Source organism: Erinaceus europaeus, chromosome 15, assembly GCF_950295315.1.
Source record: "Erinaceus europaeus chromosome 15, mEriEur2.1, whole genome shotgun sequence".
Classification (NCBI taxonomy): domain Eukaryota; kingdom Metazoa; phylum Chordata; class Mammalia; order Eulipotyphla; family Erinaceidae; genus Erinaceus; species Erinaceus europaeus.
The window spans coordinates 10172448-10196909 of record NC_080176.1 but is presented as its reverse complement, the minus strand read 5'-3'; the positions used below and the strand labels follow the sequence as shown (position 1 = coordinate 10196909).

The 24462-nt window shown below is 51.6% G+C and overlaps 1 protein-coding gene across 1 annotated transcript in view; it reads right to left on the bottom strand.

Moving 5' to 3' along the window:
* Positions 1 to 342: 342 nt before the first annotated feature.
* USP31 (ubiquitin specific peptidase 31) overlaps positions 343 to 24462 on the bottom strand; it is a 75699-nt gene continuing 51579 nt past the window's right edge. The window contains exons 9-16 of the mRNA XM_060172841.1: positions 24263 to 24357; positions 22124 to 22201; positions 21409 to 21538; positions 19806 to 19925; positions 18008 to 18233; positions 11337 to 11495; positions 10617 to 10769; positions 343 to 8391 (exon numbers count right to left, since the gene is read on the bottom strand). Coding sequence (XP_060028824.1) covers positions 6824 to 8391; positions 10617 to 10769; positions 11337 to 11495; positions 18008 to 18233; positions 19806 to 19925; positions 21409 to 21538; positions 22124 to 22201; positions 24263 to 24357 — 2529 coding nt within the window. The 3' untranslated portion in view covers positions 343 to 6823. The remainder of the gene's footprint in view (positions 8392 to 10616; positions 10770 to 11336; positions 11496 to 18007; positions 18234 to 19805; positions 19926 to 21408; positions 21539 to 22123; positions 22202 to 24262; positions 24358 to 24462) is intronic.

The following is a 24462-nucleotide window of genomic DNA, read 5'->3' as shown; positions in this document are numbered from 1 at the left end:
CTACTGTTTCCTCCCATCAAGAGCTTATGGGGCAAGTAATATAGAATAGAGTCAGAAGGGGAATTCTAGTCCCTGACCTGAGGAGAATTTGCCTTCTGGAGGAAAAGAAACTTAAATAAGCACGGACGTGACAGTTATTCAATTTTAAGTTTTACAGATAGAGTACTTGCTTATCCTTCTGAAACTTGGTTTTGCATGCCACCCACAATTTAAAAAGCATTTTGTATAGATCAGAGCAGCACAGACACCATTTCTGCTTAATTCCCAAGGTTAGGCATAAAAAAAGGGGTGGGTGGGTGGGTGGGGGGTATAGGCTGGCAAAGGAGAGAAAGAGGAATTGGCTTGAAGAGGGCATCATGTAATAAATTTATTATATTTTGTTACAGTTTCCACTTTTCTCCATTGCAATGGCATACTCATATCAGCTGCGGTTCCAGAAATAAAGTGTCATAAACATAAAAAATATAAATTCTGCTTCTTAGAAAGTGCATACAACCTTGAATAATAAAACATACAAATAAGTAACAGGAGCCAGTGACATCCCATGCATTTGTTCTGTAATAACTTCAAGAGGTGGTGATACAGCTTCCTCCCTGCCTCAGGGGAAGGCCTCCCGAGCTCCGTATCACCACACAGCACAAAAGCCCGAGACAGGGGTCGCTAGGAACGGTGGCGCGAGCAACACCAAAGCATTGTGGGTCCAGTGATGTGACATGCAGCTTCTTCTGAGACAGCTGTTAGAAACCGCAGTATGGAACCGCTGAGGGTAGCACCTAGGAAATGTCATGGTGCCTTTTACACAATGACAATCGCACGGTGACCTTGCCCTGGGGTGGCCTTTTCCAATGTGGAGTTTTTATTTCTATCACTGTTCCCTGGGAGGACTGAAAACACCCAGGGTTTCCTCCCCCCGCCCCTTTTATTGCTTGTAGGTGGTGTGACGGACAGCTCAGAAGGATGAAGACATACCCAAGAGCAGGGCAGATGATTCTGAAGCTGTTACAGTGCGTGTGGTTCGACCACAGGCTAAAACCCAACGTCAGCTGCCTCCACAGGCAACGTGCTATCAAATGTGTGGGCAGTATGGACTTCTAGCGACATGAGAAATCACTGAACTAACAGGTGTGTGTGCGTGTGTGTGTTCCCAAGAAAAATGCTTCCTGGTCATTTAGAAAGTCAGCATCAGTCCAGCAACTACATCCTAAGAAGAGAAGCAGCGAAGAAGGGAATCCAGCAGCGGCTTGCGGCTTTTCTGAGAGTCGCTAGAGAGAGAAAGTCGTTCTATCCGAAGCAGGGACAGGATTCCCAAGGCTGTGGAAGGCCTTCCTTCAGCATTTTTATGACTCAGGGACTTCCTGATTTCCCCCAGGAGGACCCTGAGAAAGGACACAAACCCACCCCCACCCTATCATGTGATCCAGCAATGTGCAGACCACCCATTCCCACCAGACCACCGAGTGCTAGCCCACCTCCCACAGGAAGCCCTCCAGCCTCCCCAGTCAGGTCCCCTGATTTCAAACTGGAGGTGATGGTATGCTCAAGCCTTTTTCTTCCCCTACACAATAGAGGGCCAAGTCAGTCACTCCTGAGTACTTTGTATGGCAGTGATTCTCACCACAGTTCTTAGCAAGGGGAGGGTAACAGTCTTCATCACAGTGGTTCTTGATTCTGTCAGGTGGAACCTTCCAGAAGACCTCAAGTAGCTTGGGAATTCCCAGGGCCTCCCCCTCATAGTTAGGTCAAAAGCTTGGGAGTAGAGCCTAGGCATGTTTATAAGTGCCCCAGTGGATGCTGGGAACAGTCTTGAGTGAGTCACTAGAAGAGGTTGGACGAACTTTGTAGGATCTTAGAATCTTGGGGAGAGTGGGCATGTGAGTCTTTAAAGACTCCCGAGTCTGTGTGGATGCCCCCTTCTCCCCCACAATGGAAACCACCAGTTCTAACTGAACGTGAGGTGACCTAGAACTTAACCCACAGTGTGACCTCCTCCTCTATCCCATGAGCCTAGTCTTACTGTGACCTGTGGTTAGAAGCTACAAAGCTGTCCAAAGACAGCTCTAAGTCTCTATAAAAGCATTTTAAAATTGTTAGCACTATGAGAAGCCGCATTCTCTCCCTGTGACCACAACAGAACCCTGGAAGATATATATATATTAAAAAATTGAAATCTATAGAAAATGGCAGGTTGTTTGTAGAACAAAACACTTTTAAGAAAGTCTTCGGGCTAAATACAGTATATAAATAAATCAGTGTGTGTTCAACGTGGCCAACTACACTCCCTGCTTGCAAGACACTCAGTTTCCACGCGATCTTGCCAAGTAAGAAAGAAATCAGTGTCAACACGTGAAGGCAAATCAAGAAAATCACACTCATGCTCTTCTACACGAATATGACTGAGCCAGAGTTACAAAACTACAGGTTCAAAAACAGAGCTCTGGAAAATCGAAGAGTTGCCTTGTGTTTTACTTTTTTTTTTTTCTTAAATGAGTTGCCTGCATAGGTGGCTAAGAGCGTGCTTTCTGGGTTAGCCAGAGGCCATGCAACATCGCTTTTGTAACTGAAAGGGGGGAGGGGGGCTGCGCAAGATACAGCTGCAAAGACAAGACACTTTGATAGCTGATCAAAGACAGACAAGAGTAAGACACCGAGTGTCCGCTTAGACCAAAGCTGGGAATCTCCTCAGAATATACCTGGTCAGGTTTGGTGTTTACGCACGTGCCTTTGCTGCCATGACAACGGAGTCTACTCTGTTGTGACGGCTGCTTTTGTGTGTTTGTGGTGACAGAACAGGCACCAGCCTCACAGCAAATGTTATTCCTCTTGGTTTCAAACGGCACATAGTTCAATCAACGAGCCCCAGAGAATATGCTTTGTGGAAGCTGTGCTTATGATTTGCATACTCTCTCAAACTGCAACCCAGAAACGCTAGCTTTCCTTTCTTCCTTTCTTTCTTCTTTTTTTTTTTTTTTGGGTAGCCAAATCATTTTCATAACCTACATGGGAAACAATGACTTGAACTGCTTGGTTCCTATCAGAATGAAATGTAAATCCAGATAGCAATCTACTTTTAAAAACGTTTATTGGAAATAAATGAGCTTTGCTCACAGCCTCGCCCTGCTCCATTTCCCCCCTAGAGGCTGCCTCTGCTGTTCCCTTGATGGCGCTGTGCTGTGCCAAGTTGTCACGACCGTTATTTTTGAGGGATGACCATTTTTTTTCTCCTCCCCACTCCCCCACAAAGGAGCCCCCCCCCACGCATCCATCTCGCAGACGTGGAGGACCAAGCAGTTAAGTATCAACAGTAAGACGAGCTCAGCCTAGGAAAGTGGATGGAAAGAGTCACGTCTCCAAAGATGAAGAAGGGCACTTTTGGTTTCCAGAACAGGACAGAGTTGCTCAAGCGCACCATGGGCCTCAGCCGATTCCCCAGAATCTACTGCACCTTTCGGTCTGGGAGGACTGTCACACCTTTTAGGACAGCACTGTCACCACCTGTGTCATAGGCCAGATTCCCCAGACTCCTCAGCTACAGTGAATTCCTGACATTTTCCAGGCAAGGCAGGCCCTCAGGGAACATTTGCAGAACGAACGAACGAATGAATGAATGAATGAATGAACGGATAACAAAAGGGCCAGAGAAATACACTATTTCACCAGACGGCAAATCTCCCTAGCATCTAATTTCTATTGCTCCAGCACTGAATGCGTTCACTTCCGGTGAGGCTGCATTTGGGGTGAGGAAACACAAGAGTCGGAGAGGTGAGACGGGACGGGGGTGCTCCCACGTCACCTAGGGCATTGACGAGGGGAGGCGGCAGGCTGCCTTAGGGAGCAAGTGCCCCAGGCTCAGTGCACAGCATGAGAAATAATCCAGGCTGAGCAGTTCGTCTACAAGCAAACACGTCTTGTAGCCACAACAGTTATTACCAGTATTTTGCGCCCACCAGGAGCTGGCTGTTCTATTCGGGCTTCCTTAGCTGTCACAGAAAAACCCCACCCCACCATCTGCAGCAGAGGTTTTTAGCCAAAAACAGGGACTGATGTGTAGTACCAAGTATCACCAAAAAAAAAAAAAAGAAAAAGAAAAAAAAAAAGAAAAAAATTGTTTTGAGCCCAGGAGTAATTTTCCTAAAAAGGTCTTTAAACCTCTTGACAGCACCTCCCAACTTTTGGAGAGAACATTCTTTTCTGCGGCTTCACACCGGACCAAGCGATGAAGAGGTGAAATGTTCACTGTCTACCAAGCACAGAAGTCTCACAGCTGAAAGACGTCTGAGCAGGAACCCGATACTTCCCTTTCCACTGCAAACAGGACTAAACGCTAGGGCCAAAGAGATGGGAGTTTTCTTGCCTAGCTCTCCTGGGGAAGGAAAGGGGTCTGCAGAGTTATGTCTTGTTTCTGTCTGTTTGCTTGCTTAGTAGACACCGGACATAATCAAAGAACCATTTTGGGAGAGTTAAGAAAAAAACCGCCATGGAGGATCAAAACCAGCTTTTGAGAATACCATCCTGAATCCGTCATTTACAGCTGTGCTCTGATTCTGAGACTGCTTCAGCTAAGAAGGAGATTTCCCTTGAAAGTGAGATGATGGGATGAACTATCGGAAACCTGAGGGACACGGAACATTCTAGAATCGGGAACGACCCAGGAAGGGGGGAAGCCACAGCCAGTCACACAGCAGCAGCAGAGATGGTGCAGCTTTGGGAAACCACAGGGTAGAGGGACAGGAGGACATACGGGGCAGGGGACAGGAGGACACCCAGTGCTGAGGGGCGTGCCTGGCTGTGTATAAGAGGCCCACAGGCTTGTGAGAAATGTACTTCCTGTGGCCCTTTCTCCTGCAAGGCTGAGTATGTCAGTGTCACGTTCAGCAAGGGTCTAAAATTCCAGCTGTCCTCCATCAGTGGCCAGTTACCTGCTCGTGCTCTAACTAGCAGCAAGTAAAGTTAAGAAACCTACTGGAAATGCTGCCCAAGAGGTATTCAAGGGGGAAAGAAATGGTAAAGGCAGCACATGTACATTCTTCAAGTTCTTCCCCACCCAGCAATACATCTGAGGCAGATTATAAATACGTCTGCACACCAATTCAGGAAGAACTAGAATAGTCTCGAAGAAGGAGAAGGAGGAGGAGGAGGAGAGTCGGGCGGTAGTGCAGCGGGTTAAGCGCAGGTGGCGCAAAGCCCAAGGACCAGTGTTAAGGAACCCAGTTCGAGTCCCCGGCTCCCCACCTGCAGGGAAGTCTCTTCACAGGCAGTGAAGCAGGTCTGCAGGTGTCTGTCTTTCTCTCCCCCTTTCTGTCTTCCCCTCCTCTCTCCATTTCTCTCTGTCCTATCCAGCAACAACAACATCAATAATAACTACAACAATAAAACAAGAACAACAAAAGAGGATAAATAAATAAAAAGATCAGGACCATGACTCTCTACTTAAAAAAAAAAAAAAAAGTGGGAAAGGGAAAAAAAAATAAAGCTTAAAGTCAGGAAAACCATCTTCCTAATCTGTTGAGTTTTTCTGTGAAGTCTTTCCCCCCCCACCCTTTTTTCCCCTCTAGAACAAACAATGCAATTTGCACTTGACAGATCTTGATGAGCCTTGCTCCAGCCTTGCTTGTGAGTTCTGGGTAGAAGATTAAATCTTAAGCACAAAGAAGATCGGCAAGACTGCCAGGCACGACGCTGGAAGTGCCCGTGGAACAAAGCGTTGCCACACGTCACTTGAGCATGACCATTCCCCCACCCTGACTTTTGCTGACTTCTGGCATTAGGCAGCCCGGCTGCTTTCCATGTGACAAGGCATGCGCCCCGGGGCAGCAAGGCAAGGGCCTCTACCTCTGAAGCAGAAAAACAGCAACAACAGAGAAGGAAGTGGTGCAGAAACCGGTGTCGGCTTTACAATCCACCGTTTTCCAGAACGCCTTTCCGAGGCATTAGCTGCTTGACTGCAGTTCATAAATACCAAGAACCTTAGCCAGCATGTTCAGGAGGGAAGGGGAAAAAAAAAAAAAAATCCCCAGTGACTGGCTTTCTGGCTGTCTGTTTCACAGCCTGCTAGGACAGAGCTCGAGTTCAGGAGCTCATAGTATGCACATTTCTGCAAAGGCGAAGGTCGTGAGAGATTCCACCTCTAAAAAAACGTCTTATCTGTGGTGCTAGGAGGAATGGGTTACCCACCGGCCACCTTCCGGTTTCTTCCTTCCTCTTCCTGGTGCACAAGCCCCGTCAACTAACTGAGTATATACCTGAGAAACATTTTAGTGTGGACGTACTGCCCTTGACGAAGACTGGCAGATGGGGCCCAAGTGCAGAAAGCAAGGTTTCCCTCGGTTGTCCGCCTGTTAGTGTCACATACTGGTGCCGAGTGACAGTCTGCAAAGAGGACATGTCCTGCTTACGTGAAGCCCCTCCCACCCCCGTCGGATGATTCCCCCTTGTCCAGCGCACACGAGTGACAGCATAACTGGTTCAGTGTCCAACGACAGTTGTTAGAGTTCCCTACAAAGAAATACATATAAGGGACTGTCCAGGGTATTGTCTACGATTCCAGTTAGCTTGGTGTCAATATTTTGCCTATGGCTGTTATTTGGTTCAACGGCAGAATAAGGCGACGCTTTTTTAACGATTTGCAATTAAACTCTCCTCTCGCGCGCGCACACACTCACACACACACACATGCACACGCTCGCGTCAGACATGTAACCCAGAGAGTACAAAAGCAAAGAGGGCTTTGGTGGGAGGAGGGGAGGGAGGGAGGGAGGGAGGGAGGGGCTCTAAATAAATAAACAAACGTCTTTACAGAGAAAAACACTCAGCCTGCAGGGGGCGGTCACTGAGGTTTCTGAGAAGGCCGTGCAGAGGTTGGCATGCTAGACGGTAACTTTTTCGAGGGTTTCTCAGCAGGCTGCCTGCCACCAGGGGGAGAGGACACCCCAAATTCCAGCGGGGAAGACTTAGATCTGCGAGAGGACAGCAGGGAATGTTTAGCGGCAGGGTCCCTGGAGATGAGCTGCTCTTTGCCCAGCACAGTCGAGTTTGGCTGCTGGGGCCCTGGAGGCTGGTGGGCCTTCTCCGCCCTGTCATCTGTGGCGTTCCTGCAGACCGACTTGACGGAGCCCCCACCTGCCTTCTTGGAGAGCAGGGTGGTCTTGCCGAGGTCGGTCGACCGCCGTGTCTCCTTCTGCCTCAGGGCCGACTTGAAGAAGGACAGCCCCTTGTCCTCCAACTTGCCGTCCCGCTTCAGGCCCGACTTGAGGCTCGTGCTGGGGGAGCGCAGGCTGGCCACGGAGGAGCTTCGGATGTGCCTGCCGTCCCCCCGGCCCTCCCCGGCCCTGGCCTGGCTCCCCCGGGGGGAGCTGGGTTTGGAGCTGGAGGTGACGCTGGCTCTGTCGGAGACCAGGCTCTGTCGGGAGCCCTCCCGACTCAGGTTCTGGTCTGAAGTCCTGCTCCTCCCGACAGGGAAGGGGCCCCGCGGGGTGGGGCCGGAGGCTTTTTTGGCAGGTGTGGCGGAAGTGGACCTGGCGGAGGAAGAGGCTGACTTCTGCTTCTGCGGTGAAGGAGAGGATGCGGAGTCCTGGGACCTGGGGGAGCTCTCCTTCTTGGGCTGGGAGGGGGCAGGGGACGAGTGCCGCCCACCGGCCCTGGAGGAAGCTTCTGCTTTGCTTCCGGATCGGGAGGACTTGAGAGAAACTTTCACGGGGACAGGAGAGGACGGGGACGTACTGGAGAGAGAGGACTCCTGGCTGGCCAAGACTGGCCTCCCCTTCCGCAGGCTTCTGTCTGCCTCAGAAGCACCTTTGGAGGCGTGGGGTTTCTTGGCTGTGCTCTCGGGCTTCTTTGTGAGGGAGCCTGGGTGGCTCGGGGGCTTCGCCTCCTTGACGGGAGAGCTGTCGACAGAGTCGCTCTGATCCACGTACGCGATCTGGTTGTTGTTATCAAACGGGTCTGAGGTGGGGGGCAGGCACTCCCCTTGTGCTGGGTTTCTGCTCTGCGTGTCTGCAGCCCCAGGGTTCGACTTGCGGGCATCGGGGTCGTCTCTGAACACGCCTTCCATCACCGCCAGGGGGGCCCGGCCGGTGGTCTTGTGCTCGCGGCGAGTGTGGCTGCCCCCGGACTCCTGGTAGCTGCTGGAGAGGTTCCGCAAGCTCCCGAAGCACGAGATGGACACCTTGTCGTCCGCGGCCTCCCCGATCTTCTCCAGGGTGGAGGCGGAGCTGTGGATGGGGGAGTCCCCCGAGAAGCGGGAGGGAGAGTTGGAGCGGATCTGCAGCTTGGCAGACAGGGACCAGGAGGGCCGCATGCAGTTCTCGTTCACGACCAGGGGGCTGGTGACGGAGGATCTGCAGGACAGGCTCTGCCGCTGGACACTTCTCACGAACGGCCGAGTTGAGAAGCCGCCTGGACACAGCAAAAAGAACGTCGTTAGGCCCGGCTGATGGCACACTACAGGGCCAGCCTCAGAGACGGGGAGCGGTGAGGGAGCGGGGCGCTGAGAGCTAGCACATCTGGGCTCAAGGGTGACTTCAACTTTCCTGCGCCCACTTCCTTTCTGTAGAAAACAGGGACTTTCTTTTCCTTCCTTCCTTCTTCCCTTCCCTTCCTTTCTCTTTGCTTCTTCCTTCTCTTTTTCTTTCCTTCCTTTCTTTCTCTCTTCCCTCCCTCCCTTCTTTCCCCCAGAGCACTGATCAGTTCTGGCTTATGGTGGTGCTGGGGATTGAACCTGAGGCCTGGGAGCAGAAAGTCTTTTTGCTGCACCACTATGCTGTCTCCCCAGGCTCACAGGGGCCTTCTACCTCAGGAATCAGCCAGCATATTTCCCTTTACCTTCTTGTTCCCATTCTGAGACTTTCCCCCTTAAAGACACAACAGTGGACATGTTTGGTTTTAAGGGATGGCCACACTTCCACTGTCACACGAGAGCAGCAGCAGGACAGGAGCCAGTGGGCACGGCCGTGTGTCAGTAAAGACCAGGAAAGGCAGGGCCCGGCCCGTTTGGCCGGTGGGGGTGGGGTGGGGAGGCATTTGCTGTTCTCTGGACTTACTGCTCTACCACAGAACGAGACCAACTCTGAACAGGCCTGTGGCAGCCAGGCCCCCGGCAGACCAGACGCTCTTTAACAAGAGCGCTCAGCTTCCTCACGTCACTACATGCCGACGGAAGTACAATCCTTGCCCCAAATCACACAAAGGACTGAGGGCAGAGCTGACGCATGGCCGCAGCCCCTCTCCCTAGCCCCCCCCCCACCACCACCACATGCGGGTCTCTTAACAGCTGACTCCAAGTACGAACCAGGGGAACAGCTGAAGAGAGGGAGTGCGCATGCCCAGAGACAATCACTACGCGGGGAACACCCCAGACCCTGCACGCACACCTGGCAGCCCAGCTGTGTGCTCACCAGACGCCAGGTGAGACCCTAAGAGCTTCTGCTCTGTGGACCACTGCGTGATGGTGCTTTGGGGCTACTGGCCTGGTCTGCAGTGAGCGCGGTTTAAAAACACATGGGGGCAAAGCACGTCAGACTCATCGAGATGACAGTGAGCCCTGCAGTGAAAACAACCTTCGTGTAAACGGGCAAAGATTCGCCGGCCGGTTCTTTGTAAACTAGTCAGGAGACTTAGTAAACCAATACTTTGTGCTAAGGGAGAGGCCGCAAGGCAGAAGTTGGTGGGTGGGGCCGGGCGGTAGTGAAGTGGGCTTAGCGCATGTGGCGCAAGGATCCCGGTTCAAGCTCCCGGCTCCCCACCTGCAGGGAGGTCGCTCCACAAGCGGTGAAGCAGGGCTGCGGGTGTCTGTCTGTCCTTCTCCCTCTCTATCTCCCCCTTCCCTCTTGATTTCAGACTGTTTCTATCCAATAAATAAAGATAATAAAAAAATAATAATTATAAAAAGTTGGGGGGGGTGGGGAGCAGAACTGCAGCCTAGGGTAGGGGTTGGTACTCTTCGTCCGACCTGCTGCCTTTCCCTCTACTTCGGAACAAGCTGTCAGTAGGAGCAGCAGATCACAGGGTCGGGAACACTGGCCCGGGACTGCCACTTGCTGGGAGATGCGTCACCGCGCTCATTATAGAAGCTGAGCTCACTCTCCTCCCCTTCCAGCTCCCAGCCCCTTGGAACCAGGAGGCGGTGCTCCCACGCTCAGGTAGAGACGCAGGGCCTCGCTCCCCCTCAGAACTCTATACAGCGGCTCTCTTCAGGGACCCTAAAAGCTACCTTTACGCAGAGACAGCAGTTTTGTCTGGACACACCCGCACCTCAAAGAGCACATCCCAGACTCCCCTAAGGGAGGCGCTCAGAGCGCAGGGGCACAGACACGCCTCACAACAGGCCCTGGCCTCACGTCCAGCTACTCTGAGGATTAGTAAAAGCACCTTGAGGGAAAACAAAAGAAGGGGGGAATGCATTATTAGAGTTAAAGATTCAGCCTGCAGAGCAGACCTGGGGGGGGGGGGGGTAAGGGAGCTGAAGGGAGAAGCAAACCCTGGGGCTCCACAGCCCCGCCTGTGTGACTGTTTCTTCACTCTCCCATGAGCCTCTGGGGACTCAGGTCCAAAATATCAGGGCCTCTGTGCTGTGTCCCCGAGCTGCCAATTTTGGAAGCCTGTCACCAAAACGCAAAACCCACCGTCATCTTCACTCCTTTCGCCGGTCATTTCCACAGACTCAGAGAGTGAAGCCAGGGAGGTGCGTCTGGAGGAAGCCGCAGACGTCCCGCTGGCCTGCTTGCTCCCCGGAAGCCGGCTCACCCAGTGTTCACACAGGGAGGAGCTTGTGGAGCCTGCGGAAAAGGAAGGAGACGCTCTGGTGAGCACCATGGCCCCTGCCTGAGGTCAACTCTGCTAAGATGGAGGAGAAGGCGCACTGCCTCCCGCGCACAAGCAGAAACACCTGGCGGATCTGAAGCCCACAGGGACCCCAGGAGGCAGCTCTTTACACCCACGTCAGGGTGATAGGCACACGGCTCGATGAACACACAACTCAGCCCAACCAAAACATGGAAAACTGAGTCTCGGTCTTACTTCCAAACCCATCAGTTGTAGAGTAACAAGCGGGGCTGCTTTTTATTCGTTCGTCCATTCGTTCATTCGTTCATTCATTCATTCCACAAGCAGACATCATGAGCTTACTTTGCACCAGGTACCACTCCCCCTCCGCGAGACTCTGTGCCGGTTCACCTCACCTCCATTTGCTCCATCACAAGCATCATGGTGTCCAGGTAAGAGGCAAATGTGAGATTTCACCCCATCAGACAGACGGACTCAGGAGGCCTTCTAGAGAAGCCCTCTCTGTACCGCCCACTACTCTCTTCCGCTCCGGGAACCACCCAGCGTGAAGCCGTCCTTACCCGCCACGGAGCTGTTGGCCGACCAAGATGGGATAGCCGTGCGCCGCTGGTAGAAGAGGATGTAGGCTGTCTGCGTGCAGACCTCATCTTCCGAAAGCGGCTGCACATCACTGTCGTCGAAGCAGTACCAGAGCCCGTCCACGGAGTTCTTACAGAAGGCTGCCGACGAGAGCCAGCGTCAGTCCCGGCGAGGGTGGAGCCAGTCACCCAGCTGCCCCAGATACCAAGCATCCCCAAGTTACACAGAAAGAGGCTAGCAAGGTTATGTCCAAAATCCCAGATGGCACAGGCCAGATGTTCCAAGAACTCCCCGACTATTCCAGACAGGTGAAATGCTGGGACGATTCCTCTTAGAAAAATGCACACACAGGGACCCGTCTCCACCACCAGGTCTACAGCGGTGTCTGACAATGAGTGGAGACTTGATTGTCATAACGGGGGTGGGAGGCCGCTAGTGGTGCCTGAAGGGGACAGACCGGGGGTGCTGCTGAACACGCCGCATGGCTCAGGACAGACCCTGTGACAGAAGTGAGGTGTGAACAGTGCTGGGGCTGAGAAAACCCGGTTTAAACAACTCGGGACCTTGTCTATTAGGGAAAAACAACGGCACTGATATGACAGTCAGCAGCAGCAGCAGCAGCTAATATCTGCTCGGCATTTTTTTTTTTTTTTGCCTTCAGGGTCACTGCTGGGGCTCGGTGCCTGCACCATGAATCCACTGCTCCCGGAGGCCTTTTTTTTTTTTCCCCTTTTGTTGCCCTTGTTGTTGTAGCCTTGTTGTGGTTATTATTGTTATTGTTGATGTCTCTCATTGTTGGATAGGACAGAGAGAAACGGAGAGAGGAGGGGAAGACAGAGAGGGGGAAAGACAGACACCTGCAGACCTGCTTCACTGCCTGTGAAGCGACTCCCCTGCAGGTGGGGATCTGGGGGCTCGAACCGGGATCCTTACACCGATCCTTGCACTTTGCACCACGTGCGCTTAACCCGCTGCGCTACCGCCCAACACCCAGTTCGGCACTTTTTATGTGTGCCAGGTATTTCATTCAGCCCTATGAGGTTTGTCCAGCTTTCTGCCCAGTCTGCAGAGAAAGGTTCAGAGACATGAACCAGCTCTCGAACCCCTTCACTCACACCGGCACCCGAGCCCACCCAGCTCCCCTCAGCAGCAGCCCCCACAGTGCCCCACGGACATATCCCCCAGCCAGCTGAGAACACCGAGCTCATGGGTGCATGGCGCCTTCTCCCCAGGTCAAACGCTAAGCCTGAGAGAAATGAAAGCACTCAGGTAGCAAGCAGCAAGGAAGGACACGAGCTCATCTTGTAAGGATGTATCGCCGCAGGGGTGTGACAAGCTTGCTCCAGAAAGGCAAATTCTTCTCACACTTTGTAATAATAGCCATTTGACTGGGGTGAGGAGACAGGAGTGCGAGGACTTTTAGCTGACTTCTGGCACAGGGGCAGGGCACCAGGAGCTACAGTCCCTGTGGAGGAAGGAACCCCAAGAGGCACAAAGGACCCAGGCAAGGAAGGGCTCCCCCCGCCCCAAACAAAGAAAGAAAGACAGATCGATGGTTGCGGGGAGGGAGCTCATTTCCAGCAATGGACTCATCAGAAGGAAAGCCAGATGGTGGGAGGAGACAGAGAGAGAGAGAGAGAGGCAGGGGACACACAGGACTACACGTTTTCTCAGCCTGGTTCTCTTCAGGATGAAGACCTGTTCTGGTGTCAAGGGAAACTGGCTGCACGGTCATGAGTCATTAGTGGATTAGCGATGTGCGTAATCAAGTTATCCTATCTGCTCATCTTCCTACTACTATTTCTCTCATCCTCTCTCCCATTGCCCCTCCTCTCTTCTTTTCTCTCCTTTTCTTTCTTGGGGCAGAGAGGGAAAGAGGCAGAAGAAGACAGTGAAAGAGACCACAGCATCGAAGCTTCCTTCAGAGGGGTGAGGGCCAGGCTTGAACCTGGGTCTCAGACACGGCAAAGGAGTGCACTATCCAAGTGAGCTATTTCGTCAGACTACTGCTCTTTCTTCTAAGCGTTTTCTAGACCAGTGCCACTCACATTTGGGGTTCGCAGACTGGATGCCGGCCCTCAAGACAGCCACCGAAGCCGAGTGAAACGTGTGGAAAGTTGTCCAGCCCCCTGGTAGTGCCATGGCGGTGTGAAGGAATCACTTGTTTTCTATGGGATGGAGGCCACAGCATTGCTCAGCTCTGACTGATGGGCTTGAACCTGGGTTTTAGGCACGCAAGCCTGGGGCTCTAACACAGAGATATCTCTCTGGACCTGTCATGTGTTTTCATTATATTTTTGCAAAAAATACCAGTTGATGAAGGAATGGAAAAAAAATCTGTTAATATAATTTTTCTGTTTGCTTTTTTTCCCCCTTCCCTTTTTTTCTTTTTACCAGAGCACTGCTCAGCTCTGGCTTATGGTGGTGTGGGGACTGAACCTGAGACTATGAAAACACAGGCATGAGTTGTGCTATCTTGCCCAACTGAAAAAAGGAAAAAAAAATTATAAAGGCTCTACCTTCTAGGTAGTTTGAAAAGCATGGCTCTGGGATCCTGATACAAGTCCACTACACAACCTACAGTAACTAGCTGTAGCTAGCGTAAAATGAAAGGGCACGGCAAAACAATCACTCCGAGTGAGAACTTAGAAGGACCATCAACATGGAACCTTGAGGTATTTCAAAATCTTCTGCAGTTGAGACTGGAAGCGAGCTGTGCGGGGCGTCAGGCTCCCAATGCAGCGCTGGGGCCCGAGAGCTAGAGAGATGTGTCTCCACGTCTAGCCCCAGCTTTGCACTGAAGAGAGCTCCAAGGTAGCTGTGGGCCTTCAGGCATTTTCCACCATCCTTTCTACACAAAGACCCGCACCCTCACTGGAATCTAGCACGTCCTTGTTTTCCTCAATGACTTCCTGTTGGAAACTGCGAAGCGTGCCAGCCTGGGTTTTCCTGAGAAGCAGCGTTAGCAACAGGAGACGCCTTCTTCCCCGAAGTGGAAGCGGCAAGGCCACCAGCCGGGGCTGCCGGCAAGGACAGGATGGCACCAGGCGACGGGCGACACTGAGTCGCCTGAAAGACCCTTTCCATTCTCAAGGTCCCTCCCTGTCCGTCGTGTTTATGTTGGAGTGCCAAGGGAAGAGAAGACTAGTGATGCCACAGAGGCCAACATCCAATTATCTGTGGCTCTCATCAAACGCAAAATACAGAATCTGCAGGACGCAGCGTCAAGTACTGTCAGAACTTACTGGGTCCAAAACAAACTGCAAGGGAGAAGGTCTTTAGTGACGGCCTGTGAGGACGATGTCCGCTCTGCAGGCGTGAGGCCCCAGGCTGGAGTCCTGGCTCCACGTGACAGTCATGACTGAGTCGGGCTCCAGAGTCTACCTCATAACTCAGTCGATCTGAACACGCACACACATCTATGCATATATATTTAAAGATCTGACTAAAATTGATTCTTTCTTCTATGGTCACGGGACCCCTTTGAGAACTTCTGCCTCCATTTTCCCCTTCAGAGTGTCTCCTGGAGCAAAGCAGAGGCGACACAAGCCACTCGGTCATGAGATACACCCGCAGCTGAGGTCGCTCCTCTCGCCAAGAGCTGCTGCCTACAACGTCCGACTACTGGAAGACCTTGACCCAAAAGGGTTTCAAGCATAAAAGGGTCCTGCACTCTGGACTGTATCCAGTTACTTCCCCCTCCTCCAGGTCCGGGAGGCAAGCGCAGGGTGAGAGAGTGAGTGTGCAGAGTGCTGGGGGATGGGGGTCCAGCAGACTCCTTGGCCTTGTTGGGGTCTCAGGGCTATGAAAGGAAGGGCCTCAGGCTTCGTTCTCCTCCACTCTCCCCGAACCGAGGTCCTGGTGTGGGGCCCGCTAACCTGGCCTCCCTGAGAAGACTGAGTGTCCAATCTGCAAACACCCCCGTCCCACCACCCCTGCACACAGAATTAACAACAGTGCCTGCTGGTCTGCTTCTAGACCTGCTTCTTTTTTTTTTTTTTTTCCTCCTCCAGAGTTATTGCTGGGCTCGGTGCCTGCACCATGAATCCACTGCTCCTGGAGGCCATTTTTCCCCCCTTTTGTTGCCCTTGTTGTAGCTTCATTGTGGTTACTATTATTGTCCTTGTTGACGCAATTCGTTGTTGGATAGGACAGAGAGAAATGGAGAGAGGAGGGGAAGACAGAGAAGGGGAGAGAAAGACAGACACCTGCACACCTGCTTCACTGCCTGTGAAGCGACTCCCCTGCAGGTGGGGAGCTGGGGGCTCGAACCGGGATCCTTACGCCGGTCCCTGCGCTTTGCACCACATGCGCTTAACCCACTGCGCCACCACCCGACCCCCCCAGTCCTGCTTCTAAGACCCCTTCTGTTTTGATCATCCCATTAGGTTCGCTTGCATTGCTCAACGCTGTGGTCTATTTACATAATCGTTGTTTTGTTTGAGACCCGCACTGGTTTAATCCCCACTGGTCCGCGCTCTTTTTCCACTCTGCCCCCTCTCCTAGTCACAGCCTGTTTTCCACCATTTAATCCCCACTGGTTCGCACGCTTTTTCCTTCTCCCCACCCCCTACTCTACCTACTTCCTCCTCTGACCTGACACTTGCGCCTCAGGAGATATAAGGACAGGATTGTGATTAGAGATATATAGCTTGCACTGCATTCCTCATCAATAAAGATTGAACTGTGTTCCCAGCTCAGCCGTGAGTCCCTGGTCGTCTGTCTCCCACCCGCGAAGCCAGCCCGGCATTTGGCATCTGAACAGCGACCTGCAGGTGCCGGCACACCTGCTCAGACAGCTGCAAAATCTCCCTGCCTAGAATGTTCCTGCAAGTTCTCAGTCCAGTAAGTCCACCTCTGAGCCTCAAGGAAATACAGAAAAGGCAAAATGTGCACAGAGATGTTCACCAGGGTTAAGACTCAAAAACCAGGGGCCAGGCGGTGGCATACCAGGTTAAGCGCACACATTACAGTGCGCAAGGACCTGGGTTCAAGCACCTGGTCCCCACCTACAGGGGAAAAGCTTTTCAAGTGGTGAAGCAGGGCTGCAGGTGTCGCTCTGTCTCTCTCCCTCTCTATCTCCCCCTCCTCTCTCAATTTTGGTCTCTATCCAATAATAAATTAAATATTTTTTTAAAAAAGGCTCAAAAACCAGAGTCAACATCTGTGCTCAGCCGTCAGGGTGTGGGATGGGGTGGCCACAGATAAAATTAAGAGTTCTAGCGACACGTTGTCCCCGGGTGGTGAAGATGGGCGTTTCAACAGCAGCAGCATCGATACTCTCACGGTACAATGCCAGGTGTGAGGGTGAGGATTCCACCCTGTGTGTACACACCCAGTCCGTCCCTCAGCACTCCTGGGTGGGGAGCCTTGACCTTCGTGACCGACACCAGCACCCCATCCACCCCTCCTCCCGCAAAGGTCCTGAGTGTGCCTGTGACAGGTTACTGGTCCCAACAGCGCCTCCTGTCTCCCCTCAGCTTCCCGCCCACCGGAGATCCTGCACGCTACTATTTCATGCCGGGTGCTGGCACCCTGAGCCCCACGCTTGAGATACTGAGGCTGGGGCTCACATTTCTGAAGGGCCTCTACTGAGGTGTGACGCCGGGACAAGCTGTGTGGAGGGTGTTCCACAAACGGCTGTCTGAGGAGAGCACACCAGGACCGTCACAAGTGTATCAGAAGGTGGCCCAAGCTGACAGAGCAGACAGGGAGTGAAATGTCACCTGCACATGCAGGACACTCCTCTGCCTGAACTGGGAAGGACACGTGGACACATGCAATGACATGGGTGAGTCTTAAACGAGCATGCACTACCTCAATTCAGAGAACGGATGATTATCAAAGGGAGGAGGGAGGGGTGCATGGTGAGTCCGTACTTAATGGTATGGAATTCCGCCTTATAGAGATGGAGGGGGTGGTGATGGCTGCATCACAGTGTGGAGGTGCTTAGTGCCACTAAGAATGGTCACAGCGGGGCAGAGGGTAGATAGCACAATGGTTATGCAAACAGACTCTCATATCTGAGGCTCCAACGTCCCAGGTTCAATCCCCCGTACCACTATAAGCCAGAACTGAACAGTGTTCTAGTTAAAAAAATAATAATAATAACGGTCACAGCACTGACTTGTTAGGTGTGTTTCACCATAAAAACGTTTGTTACTAGTGGCCGTTCTGAAGTGGGGAGCTTTTGGGTGATGCCACTGTTCTACACTCTCTGGAGTCTCCAAGTCTCCTATGATGGGTGTAGTCACGTTTACCTATGAAAAAGTGAATTTAACCTTAGGACAAAAAAGGGAAAAACTTTTCTATGTTGCCTGGAGGACATTAGAAAAGTGATTTTACGGTCGCTCCGAATCAGCGAGCAGCCAGGGCCTCTAGGGTGTTACTCGAGACCTTGAACAGGAGGGGGGAGGCAGGGGAGGTGGACCCGGGAAGCCTCGGTGAGTGAATGATGCCATCTGTCCGTCTGTGCACACCACCCCCTCTCGGCCCGACAACCTCTGAGTGGCGCACCCCAGGGAGAGGAGGGAGAGCTTTCCTTCTTTGGCTCTTGGGTGGAGACCCAGAGCTCCACATCAAGCGCCCCTGCCCAGCAACACACGCCTGGAGGGAGCATCCGCCCAGACCCCCAGCCCCGCGCACTGCAGACCTGTGTAGTGCCCCCCTTGCATGGTGCCATGGTGATTGCACACAGCATACAGGTCATAGACGTAGTCCTCAGGGTCCCTCCCGAGTCCATAGGGCCGGCGCCACGGAGACCAGTGGGATGGCAAGCTCCAGCTGCTCTGGCTCCTCTTCACCACGTGCGGGGTCATGTCCAGGCCAGTCAAGGGGAACTTGACCATGTTCTGAAGCTTCATGCGCCTGTCTCCTTCCTGTGGTAAGAAGAGAAGGAGCTCTAGTGATCAGTTTAATGTGGATTTGGCGCCCGTGTTGGTGGAAGGGGGTCGAGCTACTGGCCTGACGTCTCTAAGACGTGTGAGGAACAGGGGACAGGCTGACAGTTTGAATGATCTGGAGGGGGACGGTTTTCCGGTCGCTGAAAGTGGAACCTACCCTCGTCCACATGAGGTGTAATGAATGGGTCGCTCAGAGTCTTCATTTCTTTATGTGATAAGGGATTGGGGGGGGCCAGTATTGGGAGGTGGGGGAGGCAATCTGGGGAGGTTTCACGCCTCTCACAGAGGCATGAAAAGCAAAGGGGTAGCGGCATCTGTGCAGGGCCAAGCACAGAACGGCCACTCAGTGAGCAGCGCCTCTTCTCCCAGCTCCCCCAGCAAAGACATGAAACATCAGCACTGAGTTAACGTGGCCTAGTCCCGCGGTCAGCGGTCCCGGGCCGGCAGTCGGCATGTTCCAAATTAAGCCCATAGGGAAATCCTCTGAGAGCCAACCTTGCGCTAAACAGTCATGCACTGCATGTTCGCTGCACCTATGGAGACCTGAAAGCTGGGGGTGGAGGGAACAGCCGCCCCAAGAAGCTATAAGTCTACTGGGAGGGGAGGTGGTGGTTACAAGAGTGAGGTAGGATGGATCTTCGATGCTCAGGAAGGTCTGGCTGTCACCTGGACCTTGTTCTGTAGCCGAGGGGAGATGCACGGAGGCTGAGGGAGGCCTAAAACCCCGGCGCTGTGGGTGAGGAGTCGCGCGTGTGCACAACACGGCGTGAAGGGAAGAGGCGTGTGGGGCAGAAGTCAGCTTAAAGGTGGTGCAGCTGAAAAGTACAGGAATCTGAACTGCCAGGGTGGCCGCAGGCATGGGGACAAGGGGATACAGACAGGAGGCGAGGGAAAAACACCAGTGCAGCAAGAGGCGCCTGCCTGGGGGGAGAGACGTGGAAGAGGCCAGGAGTATGGGGTGCTAGGAGGGGTGACCCGCTTCTAGGACAAAGAGAAAGCAGGCCGGGGAGGAGGCTCGGTGGGTAGAGAACACAGTGTGCGTGCCTGAGGTTCCCAGTTCAATTCCCAGTGCTGCAGGCATGGGAGTGGGGCTCTAGCTTCTCCATCCCATGTGAAACTCCTATATATATATAACATAATTAAGATTGGGGCCAGTGGTGGCATCCTGGTTGAGCGCACACATTACAATGCACAAGGACCCAGGTTCAAGCCCCCAGTCCTGACCTGCAGGAGGAAAGCTTTGCAAGTGGTGAAACAGTGCTGTAGGTCTCTCTCTCTCTTCCTCTCTATCTCCTCCTTTTCTCTTGCTTTCTGACGGGCTCTACCCAATAAATAAATAAAGATAATAAAAACTAAACAAAATTAACATCATATATGAAGAGAGCCAGAGAGAGAAATAAAAAGCAGAGGTGTGTCTGTCACCATACAGGCAGGTGCACAGGATGCAGCCAAGGGCCCTAAAGAGGCCCCACAAGCACAGTCACAGCTCCCCTGGGGCAGGGGCCAGGGGCCAGGGGGCAGGGGGTGGAGGGCAGAGGGCATGCTCACCTGCCGGAAGCGCTTCAAGTGGATAATGAGCACGTCAGGCAGAGTCCAGAGGCTCAGGGTGATGCTACCCTGCTGCAGCTGCTTGCAGTGTGGGCAGCGCCAGGCGTCGTCCGGAGCGAGCTTCCAACAGGGAGCACAGCGTCTGTTAGGTGCCTCTGAAGGCAACACTTTCCTTCTTCCCTCCCTCCCTCCCTTCCTTTCTTGCTACCAGGGCTACCGATGAGGCTTGGTGCTGGCTCTACAAAGCCACTGCTCCCGGTGGCTATTTTTCCTTTTATTTATCTTCTTTTTTTATTAGATGGGACAGAGAGAAATTGAGAGGAGAGGGGAAGGAAGAGAGGGAGAGAGAAAGAAAGGTACCTGCTGATCTGAAGCATCCGCCCTGCAGGTGGGGAGCCAGGGTTTGAACCCAGGTCCTCCTGCATGGTACTGTACGTGTTCAACCAGGTGTGCCACCACCTGGCTCCATAAGTCATGACGTTCTACAAGAACAGCTGGACTTGTTTCTGAATGTACCTACTGTAACTGAGGAACCGCCAACTAACAGGATTGTTGAATTTTAGCTAAAGTTTTCATTTAAATAGGTCCTGGCACCTATGTTCCTAGGCCCAAGGAGCTGAGAAGCCCTGTTGTAACTACTATGAATAATAACTGAGAATTCTGAAATTGAAATGAAGAAATTAAATTTACCTCTAACCATTTTTTCTTTTATTTTCCCTTTTGTTGCCCTTGTTATTTTATTGTTGTTGTTATTGGATAGGACAGAGAAATGGAGACAGATGGGGAAGACAGAGAGGGGGAGAGAAAGATAGGCACCTGCAGACCTGCTTCACTGCCTGTGAAGTGACTCCCCTGCAGGTGGGAAGCCAGGGGCTCAAACTGGGATCCTTACGTGGGTCCTGCTGCACTACCGCCCGGCCTCCTCTAACCATTTTTTTTTTTAACATTTGGATGACTCTTATTTTTTAAAATATTTTTAATTTTTTAAACTATTATTATTGGATAGAGACAGACAGAAGTTGAGGGGAAAAGATAGAGAGGGAGGCAGAGAGATACCTACAGTCCTGCTTCACCTGCTCTCAAGCCCCCCCCCACAAATATTTATTATAAAGTTAACTAGGGCTGGCTGGTGGCACACCTGGTAGAGCATACACATCCCTGTGCATAAGGACTTGGGTTCAAGCCCCCGGTCCCCTCCTGCAGGGGCAAAGCTTTATGAGGAGCAAAGGAGTGTTGCAGGTCTCTCTCTCTCCCTCTAAAATTTTTTCCATGTCTTCATGTCTCTCTCCCTTTATCTCTCTCTCTTTTCTCTCCCTTTCCACCACCTCCCTCTTTCTCCTCAATTTTTGTCTCTATCCAAAATAAATAAATAGATAAATACAATATTTTTTAAAAGTCATCAAGCTCTTCTAGGGACTTGAGCTCTTTTTGGTCAAAGGCATTAGAGGGGTGACATCAAGAAGCTTATTACACGAGCAGAACTCTGTAAAGGCAAACTTCCTCAGGAGTGTGCCACAGGCGTGTGATCTGCTTCTCCGCCACCATCTTGCCGGGCCCATCCCCGACCACACTCACCACCCAAAAACCCACCCTCCGACCTCACCCGCTCCTCTTTGGTGTACAGCTGGAAACACTGGGATAAAGTGCAAGTCTGAGGCTGATGGTGCCGCTCCTTCTGCAGGCGCACGCTCTCCGAGTCAGGGATGTACTCGTCTTCCGTGTTGACGAACAGGCTGCGTCGGGAGAGAAGGATGTCGGTCAAAGAAGCGTCTTCCACACTGACAGGAAAATGCGATTACGCTTTGATGGTGCGGGCACAGCTCACTGCCCAGAAAAGATGAAGGTGTAAGACAGCGGAAGTGACCCTCCAAAGCTTCCATGCTGCAGAACGTTATGACAAGGTCTCCAGCAATGGATTTGCTTTCAGGGGATAAGCCGGAGTTGGGGGTTTCTGAGTTCAGCTGTCAACTCTACTGGTTGATCTACACGTTCTTGTCTTTTGCTCCTGAGGGCACACATTCGACGAGACTCACTAGAGCTAGTGGGCCTGTCCTAAAAATCAAGCTGCTCTACCTAGGCGGTGGCTAATGAACATACAGCTTCTGTCACACTGGCGGCAAATGCTCTAAGGTCTCAGACTCTGCATGTCGGGGTGTGGGGGGGGGGATAATAACCAGCTGAAATAAAGAAATGGCATCAGACCTGATTACTTCCGGAAAAAGAGGAGCTGTCTGAGTGGATTTCAAAGATCAGAGGCATGCCACAGAAATGCTAATTAGAATGGTGATTCTACCAAGATCGAGGGCAGGAGTACTCACAAATCTTTCGTTTCCTTGTCCCATTCGACCACCAGTTTCACATGAGCTGTGCCACCTGGTCCACAAGACTTTAATGCCCTACAGGACAGAGAGGGTGGGGGAGAATTCACACGTGATTTTCTAAATCATTTATTTCAATATGATTATGTCTGCAATAGAAATGTGACTACTGGGAGGCTTCATCACAATCTCCCATCAGCCAAGTCCTAGCAAGCTCACCATAAATAACTTCCTGTTTAATAGATGGGTTACAGACTAGCAGGAAAAACAAAAAAAACTTTAATTAAAAAAAAACAACATACAGAATAAGACAGTGAACAGTGAAAGAAAGGTAGTGCAAGCAATCTCAGAGGTTCTTTATGACCTCTCGAACTTTTTGTCTGATTTCCTGTCAGCCCAATTGAGGAGGGTCCAGAGTCCCCTAGATTGAAGCCTGCACCTCTCCGGTGGCCACATCCGCCATGCCTAGAGGCCCTTCCAAATCACTGCCATCTCCTGAACAAACTTAGTAGTGACAGTCAGTACTGTGCATCTAGAACTTTCAGAATTGTGCTCTGCATCTTCCTGGAATCCTGGGATGCAGGCACCACATCCCTTGTTGAAAAATAGCTTTTATAATGAGAATGGAATGTTAAGACACTACAATTATGTAACCAAATATGCACAGTGTGCTTTTGAATGTGTTTATCCACTTCTAGTAACACAGAAGAGTGCTGGATTACAGTACAAGTCTGGAGGGAAAACAGAGGAGATGGACTAACTCTACAGTGTCAAGAAAGGCTTGAAAAAGAGTTATCAGCAAAGGACACCACACGTCCACGGGGAGTGGGGGGAATACATAAAAGGTACTGTAAACTCAAACGTTCTTAAGTCCTTTGAAACTACTAGAGGTTTAAGAAGGCCTGGCTAGTGGATAGTTGTCAATCAGTGTTCAGACTGTAGCAATTTGTACAATTTGGGCTTTTTTTTTTAGGGGGGGACAGAAGAGGGGGGCAGAACATGTACTGCAGACATTAAAGGGACTCAAGTAGATGCAGAAAGGTAAGCCACACTTTTCTGTACCTCACGCAACACAAGTAGGGCTTCATCTTTTAGGTCAGATGTTGACATACAAAGATCTCAAGGAGAAAAGTAGACAATTCAAATTCTACTTGGGAAAAGCCCCATTCTGGAGAATATAAAGATATGACGTGTCCCTAGACCTGGGACATATACCAATCCACTTTTCGAGCATTAAGTACCCCCAGGCTTTTCTGATCTCAAAAGAGAAAAGAAGATCATAAAACACATCACGCTCTCTATTCCTGCTTTCTGGTTCCTGTTTATTATTAAACAATTTGTCTCAACTCATATCTTAACTGCCTTTCAGACAGCAAGCTGCAGACACTATAAAGATTCCATCCTGACTTCCCTGGGCAGACGACCTCACCAGTGCATCCTGGTGCCCCACCTCTCCACAGTCCTGCCCCACTAGAGAAAGACAGAAACAGGCCAGGAGTATGGCTCCACCTGCCAACACTCATGTCCAGTGGAGAAGCAACTACAGAAGCCATAGCTCCCACCTTCTGCAACCCCCCAAAATAATTTTGGTCTGTATTCCCAGAGGAGGAGATATGTTAGCGGAAGATGACTAGAGGGCTCTGAGACCAAATTCCATCAGGATCCAGAGAGAGGAGAAAAAAGTTAAGACATTAGGAAGTAGTAGTAAATGTATGTCTAACTTAGAAAGGAAGAGAAGGCAGGACCATGGGGGGGGGAATGGGCAAAAATAGAGATGCATAGACAGGTAGATCATTAAAGAAGTAACAGTCAACCCCTACCTGTGACCTTGGGAGCATGAAGGTCATACCAAGCATAACTAGAAGTGACATATGAGCATCAACAAAAAGCCGGCAGTGACTTTTTCTCTATTACCTTTTTTTTAAAAAAATATTTATTTAAATATTTATTCCCTTTTGTTGCCCTTGTTCTATTGTTGTACTTATTAGTGTTGTTGTCGTTGTTGGCTAGGACAGAGAGAAATGGAGAGAGGAGGGGAAGACAGAGAGGGGGGAGAGAAAGACAGACACCTGCAGCAGACCTGCTTCACCGCCTGTGAAGCGACACCCCTGCAGGTGGGGAGTCAGGGGCTTCTCTTACCTTTCTACTGTCGGGTGGCAGAGCGGTTGCTCCTCCTGGGGCAGCAAGTATGTGATCCCCACAACGCTGACCACACGCAGACTGAAGGGACACACCTGCAGCAGGAGGGGAAGAGTATCAGCTGAATCCCCTCCAGGGCGCCAGCAGAATCAGGGAGAGAAAACTGGTTTGCCATGTTCCCTCAGAATATTCTATTAGGT